This window comes from Asparagus officinalis, chromosome 4, assembly GCF_001876935.1.
Source record: "Asparagus officinalis chromosome 4, Aspof.V1, whole genome shotgun sequence".
Taxonomy (NCBI): Eukaryota; Viridiplantae; Streptophyta; class Magnoliopsida; order Asparagales; family Asparagaceae; genus Asparagus; species Asparagus officinalis.
In genome coordinates this window covers 42,142,129-42,149,514 of record NC_033797.1, presented here as the reverse complement: position 1 = coordinate 42,149,514, position 7,386 = coordinate 42,142,129, and the positions used below count along the sequence as shown (strand labels likewise).

At 39.4% G+C, this 7,386-nt stretch overlaps 1 protein-coding gene across 1 annotated transcript; it reads right to left on the bottom strand.

Moving 5' to 3' along the window:
* Positions 2,065–4,614, bottom strand: LOC109838571. Its single transcript, XM_020407008.1, has 2 exons — positions 4,370–4,614; positions 2,065–2,281 (listed from the first exon to the last, which is right to left on the bottom strand). The coding sequence occupies exons 1-2, from the start codon at positions 4,612–4,614 to the stop codon at positions 2,065–2,067; spliced, it is 462 nt and encodes a 153-aa protein (XP_020262597.1).

Here is a 7,386-nt window from a genome sequence, read left to right as displayed (position 1 = left end):
TTAATAAAAAGATAATCAAATAATATAAAATATAAAGCTAGATTGACTATAGATGACAAGAGAGGGAGAAGAATGAATGCTCAAACACCAAGGATGATCTCCACTTGCTCTTGTGAAATTTGAATTCACAAACTCAAACTCTTGTAAATGCTTAAAAGCTTTTTAAACAAACACTAAACCCTAAAACAAAATTCTTTAAACTTGTTTTTTAAAACTCTCTTTATTTTTGAAAGAAAATAGCAATGGGGTATTTATACCCACACAAAAACTCAGTCAAAAAACCCCAAGCCAAAAGACAAAAACAGCCCAGCAACGGTAATAAAACTAGCCGTTGCAAGCTGAAAAAAGACATCATCGGTCGACCGAAAATTTCATCGGTCGACCGATGGAGCTCTCGGTCGACCGGACCGGTCGACCGACAGACTCTCTGTCGCCCATTGAACTTAAGGTACTTAACACTATGCATGAAAACTATATAACTATATATATAACTATAGAAAGTAAATACGTGTATTTATAAACATGAAAACTCAAAACTATGCATGTATATATATAACTATATATATACATAGAAACTAAATACGTGTGTGTATATGATATTGAGCTTAAGGTACTTAACACACATAATATAAAATCTAACAATAGTAAATATGAAATATGTGATTTCATATTATAAACATGAAAACTCAAAAACTATGTATGTATATATATAACTATATATATGTATAGAAACCAAAACTTATGTATATATATATATATAACTATATATATATACTAAGAAACCAATAAATGTGTGTGTATAGATATTGAGCTTAGAGTATATAACACACATAATATAAAATCTAAAACTACATTACCCAAGCAATCTTGATCTTCAATTAAGCTTGACTTGGTACACTTGCGGATGAAGCTTGAACTTGATCTTTAACTTGAATTGTATAGGCTTCAACCCGACATTCCGCCAACCTCCATTGGATATCATCGTTGAAGCTCTATTCCATCAATCCTCCAACAATGTTGTTTGTCTATAATGAATAAGAAAACACAAATACTAGACAAACAACATTAGAAGTAAATTGTTTGTTAAACATCATCAAATCAAGAAGGCCAACATATAGCTCAACTAAACTCTCCGTTGTCTGTCCAACTCGAAACAGTATGAAGCGAGCCGACTTGGTGAGTCGGTCTACTACTACCCATACTGTGTTGTTTCTCTTCTGTCTCATTGGCAGAGCTGTGACAAAGTCTATTATAACATGTTCTCACTTCCACTCGGGAATAGGAAGGGGCTGCAATAACCCAGCTATCCTTTGATGCTCAACCTTCACCTACTGACATATTAGGCATTTTGACACAAATTGGGCTATCTTCATCTTCATTCCTGGCCACCAGTAATGCTCTCACAAATCCTGATACATCTTTGTGCCTCCTAGATGAATAGAAAGCACTGAACTGTGCGTCTCCTCTAACAGCTCTCTTCTAACATTGCCCTTAGGCACACACAACCTACCACATAATCGCAATGATCCATCCTCATGTATCTGTAGACCAGTTCTCTCCCCAGACTCCACTTTTTTCTTAAATTTTTGGTACCGAGCATCCTCGAACTGGGTAGCCTTGATCCGGTCCACCAGAGTTGACTGTAAATACAAACTCATCAACTACCTCCCTGCTCAAAGCAATATAATCTCTATGTACATCCTCCAGAACTCAGCTTGCAACTCATGTTGTCTGGCAAGTCTCATGGCCACAGGCTTCCTACTCAAATGATCTGGCACTACATTACCTCGTCCTGGGTGATATTATAAATCAAGATCGTAATCTGCCATAAGCTCTATCCACCTCTGTTGCCTTATGTTGAGCTCCTTCTCATGTTGAGCTCCTTCTGAGTGAAGATAAACTTTAAACTTTTATGGTCTGTATACACTCCACTCTCTGCCCTAAAAGATAGTGTTGTCATAGCTTCAATGCAAAAATAACCTCCGCCAATTCCAAATCATGAACCAGGTAGTTCCTCTCATGTGTCTTCAGTTGTCTAAATGCATAAGCTACTACCTTTCTATGTTACATCAGAACACAAGCTAAACCCAAACCAGAAGCATCTGTGTGCACTATAAATCCTCCTGACTCATCCAGAATTATCAAAACTGGTGATGTCGTCAACTTCTTCTTCAACCCCTCAAATGCTGCTTGACAGTCTTGAGTCCACACAAACTTGACCTCCTTTCGAGTCAGCCTAGTAAGTGGTTCGGCAATCTTAGTGAAATCCTTTATAAATTTCCTGTAGTATCCATCCATCCCCAAGAAACTCTAAACTTCTGTCACAGATGTAGGCGAATCCTTTATAAATTTCCTGTAGTATCCTTTATAAATTTCCTTAGTCTTGGAGTATACAAGAATGTCGTCGATGAACACTACCACAAACTGGTCGAGATAATGGGAAAACACCATGTTCATCAAGCTTATAAATGTAGATGGAGCATTAGTATTTCCGAACGACATCACCCAAAACTCATAGTGCCCGTATTATGTGCAGAATGCGGTCTTGTATATATCTTCTTTTATCACCTTCAGCTGATGATAGCCTGACCTGAAGTCCAGATTAGAAAACACCCTAGCTTCTTCGAGCTGATCGAAAAGATCATCAATCCTAGGAATTGGGTATTTATTTTTTATAGTAACCCGATTCAACTCCCTGTAGTCAATACACATCCTTCGGCTACCATCCGGCTTTGGCACTAACACCACTAGTGCTCCCTAAGGTGAAGTACTAAGTGTTGGACCCTAGAGGGGGGGTGATTAGGGTCAATAGGCTCTAATATGCAATAAAATTAAACACAAGCAAACCACAAAACAGTAATGCGATTAAAGTAAAAGAGATAGGGTTAGGAATTGTTATCCTATGACACGCGATGTGTTAACGAGGTTCGGTCCGCTGACCTACGTCCCCGCTCCCCACTCTCGAGGAGAAATCCACTACACACCCGGTTTGGAAGCCGGAACTTCGTCTACACAGCGATTGCCTCTCAATCTCTCACTACACAGTTGATCTCAACAGATCCCACACCCTCACAGTTGATCTACACAAGATCACACTCACACAGCAGTAGAAATGATGCAAGACTCTCTCTTTACAAGACCCTATAGCAAAGAGAAAGAGTACTGAAGCTGGGAAGTGAACTCACACAAGAAACACAGTGAAAAACCAAAGAAAACAGAGTTTGAAAATTTTTCTCAGAAGACAGCGTCTCTCTGGTTTTTCAGCAGAAGTTAGGGCAACTGGAAGAAGAAGAAGTCTGGGTTTAAATAGAAGAGATTAAACATTTTAAAATCACAACTCAATCTTTCCAATTAAGAAAATAATCTCTTCTTCAGACTATTACCACAGACTGTGCCAAACACAGTTAAGTGAAAGCACAGTAAACAAGGCAAACGACTGTTTGAGAAAAAGCAGACTGTGCCAAACACAGTTAAGTGAAAGCACAGTAAACAAGGCAAACGACTGTTTGAGAAAAAGTCATGGTTGACCGAATAAACCATCGGTCGACCGCCAGAATGTTCGGTCGACCGAAAAGATGAATTCGGTCGACCGACCGAAAATCCGGTTGATCGCGAGTAGCTTTGAAAACTTAGAAAACAAGCAGAGCCATCATCGGTCGACCGGTGCGGTCGACCGATATAAAAATCGAGATTTCGGTCGACTACACCGGTCGACCGACGACCTTTCTGGAGCCCAGTGATGAATGACCTCAAGTGCGGTCGACCTGTGCGGTCGACCGCATTCTGATATGCTCCAGAAAACTGTTTTGACTCAAACTAAAATATTTAGAAAATATTTATATGACCTCTGAAAATTATGAAACTTTGTAAAATGTTTTTAATACTAAAAACAATCTGTTTGGAAAAAGAATTTTGCAGATAGGTCCTCATACTTGTGAAAAATAGTATTTTGCGAAAAACGCTTAAAAGCTTAAGTATGAAAATGTGTGTGTGAGTCCCAATAGCTTCAAGTGAATTCAATAACTCTTTGCCTACATTCTAATACTAGAGAGAGAATAAAAAACTAGCTAATATCCTCACATAGAATATAATCTTTGAGTCTTGATATAGCTTGATTTTAGATGAAGCTTTTATATGAATTTGTTGTTCTTGAAATAACATTGCTTCATCACTATGCCTCCTCCTCCTTTGGATATCATCGTTGTAGCGTATATTTCATCCAATCCTCCATAAATGGCACTAACAAGCTTGATAAATGAGTTTACTACATTTGCACTCAATAAGCCATTAGTACCGTTAATGATGGTTGTAAAACATCATCAAAACATAAGGGCTAACACTAAGCTTGATAAATTTATTATTGAGATACTCTAGGACTTGCTTACACAATTCCTCAAAATCTGCTATCAACATCCAGTAAGGTGGTTTTGAAATAGGTGCAACCCGTAGAATAAGATTGATGATGAACTCTATATCTCTATCTGGTGGCAGACTCGACAACTCATCAGGGAGAATATCAAGGAACTCCTCGATAATTTCTGGTATGTACTTCTCCTCTACCTCTATACAGGTTAATACTCCATCCATGCCGGCTCGATACTCTGGCTGCTCCATCACTTTGCTACCGCTCATGAATTCAAACTTTGGGTGAACTAGTATCTTGAACACTACGTTTCTGCGTGGCAGGTGATCGTTACATAGAAGTTGTAGAGCCAATCCATCCCCAAAATAACATCGAACCTGTTAGTATCAATCACCAATAAGTTTGCAAATAGCTCCCCACCACAAACTACCACTGGGCATTTCTTACACTCCCTACTAGACATTAACACCCCACTGCCTGTATGGATATTCCAGCTTGCATCTAAAGTATCACATGGTATGGTGTGTCATGCAATGAGCTGAGCAGATATAAAATAGTACGATGCCCCAGAATCAAAAAGGGTAAATGCAGCGACTGAATAAATCAAAATGGTACTTGTGACTACATCACCAGAGGCATCTGCCTGCTCAACGAAACGTATCAGAACATGACCTTGTCTTTGCTGTTGCTGAGCTTGCTGACCATATTGGCCTGGGCACCTCTACTGATAGTGTAGCTGGTAAGGGTATTGGAAATGGGGATCTCTCCACTATCTCGGGCCTTGAAATTGTTGTCCCCTATGATATCCTCAAAACATCTGCTGCTGCATGGGAAGTGATGGCCTCAATTGTTGTCCACCATGTCTAGTCTGGCATGTTGGCACTATCACTCTACTTGAAGTTCCTCCTAAAACTCCTCTACTAGGACAAGTGACGAGTTTATGATCCGTCGCTCTGCATGGTCTCAAAGTCCCTGTCTGCTGGCACTTGGCTGGTGCTTCTCCCATCTGAGGCTTCTGCTGGTTATATCCCGAGGTCTGTCCTGCAGGGCGCTCTTCACCGAGTTCATGATCCCAATCAGTTGCTCTGCTTTTCGTACTGCCTCTAGGACATCAGCATATAGTCTCTATCCCCTTCTTACTGTAAATCTGAGTTTGGATCTCAAAATTTAGACCCTGCATGAACCTTTGTCTCTTATCCACCTCATTCGATACCATCCCTATTGCAAACCTGCTGACATTGGCAAATTCGGCAGCATACTCATCTACAGTATTAGCTTGCTGTCTCAGCATTACAAACTGCCTCTACATCTCAAGATGAGCTGTCTTCGGGAAAAATGTCTCTAGGAAACTCTCCCGGAATGTCTCCCACAAAATTGTCTCGGGCAACTTCTCCTCCTCTATGTCCCACCAGGTCCTGGCTACACTAATGAGCTACAACTGTACAATATTCACTCGGTCTTCGTCTGGTATCTTTGTTGTCCTTAATAGGCAGTTCATGGTCTGTAACCACATCTCAGCCTCATATCCGCCTTCAATCCCAACAAAGTGTTGCAGGTTGAACTTTCGAAAATCGAACACATTAACCGGCCTTACAACCTATTGCTGCCCATCCCTCTGACGATTATGAGCTACCAGCTCCCTAATCGCTTCTACAAGATCAGCCTGATCGACTTGGTGTCCCTCAGGGATAACTGGAGTAGGGGGTCGACATTTTGGGCCCATTGTGATCACCTGAAATGAGACTGGTCAAGATTTGGACTTGAGAATCAAGGTATTGGGAGTCAAATGACGTATTTTTAAAAAGGAAAGAACTCATTCTATACATGCTCTATTTTTGGTTCAAACTTAGTTTTTTAGATACAAGATGAGACAACAATTCCTAAACCTGGCTTTTATACCAATAAAAACCTTATCACGCCCCGGTACCAAGTGTAATAACTTGGAACGTGACTCGGCTGGCAGCGCAACCATTCAGCCACATTCATGCCTCTAGATCATCCTGTATATCAATATAAAGCCAAAACTACACCATAAAGCATGTAAACAAGATAATAAAAGAAATGTATAGATGAAGAAATCTCCAAAAGTACGGAGTCTAAATACAAGTTCATAACTATCCACGATGGAAAAGAGTAAAGAAATTTTTTCATCATAGTCTAGAAAGAGTCACACGTGACTCAAGAGAAAGCCTATACCAAATAACTACCTAAATCAACTAAACTGGAGAACTGATAGAATGAACGGTGATCACTGTCGATGAGCCTGCTCCTCGAAATACTCTCGGTCCTACGAAGAAAGAGTAGTTCCCGAGTCTGGGGTGCGCAAACACCATGAGAATCAGGAAACTCCTAACAAGCATGTAAAATGAAGGAATTGTGCACGTGTAAGTGTGTGTAGCAAATATAAAGAAAAGATGAAATCTAAATTAAATGTGGCTAAAAGAAATGCTACTTGTAGATATTAGGAATAAATCTATCACAGAGTCTATAAGCACGGTATTCTTATTTACTTGTTATTTGAATTAGATGAGAATAATATCATTTATATAAATCGGTTTCCCGTAAACCGTCCCGAAAACACGGCTTCAAGTCAAGTATTGGCCATTGGCCCTTGTATATATTGTTAGGTCTCCTGTTTATGAGCATACTATCTAATCTAGTTTTGATGATTAACAAACAATTCCTAACATCGTGTGTCGAGTGTTTGAATTTTTTTATTTGGTAATCTACACAAACATCCTAGTTGGAGGTTGGATGGACTTGCGCCTACACGATCATATCCATTGGAGGATAGAAGAAATGTCAGAATGAAGCTTTGCATTTCAAGTCAAGTACAAGTTCAAGCTTCATCCACAACCAAGACGAGCATATCGAATATCTCTTAGCTTGGGTATATTGTTTCTAGTTTAGATCTTATACTTTGTGTTTTTATACTTAAAAGCTCAAATTATACACACACCTTGTTTTCATTTTATTGCTTTTAAGTTTAGCCACAAAAATATGAAACAAATGGATATAGTCAT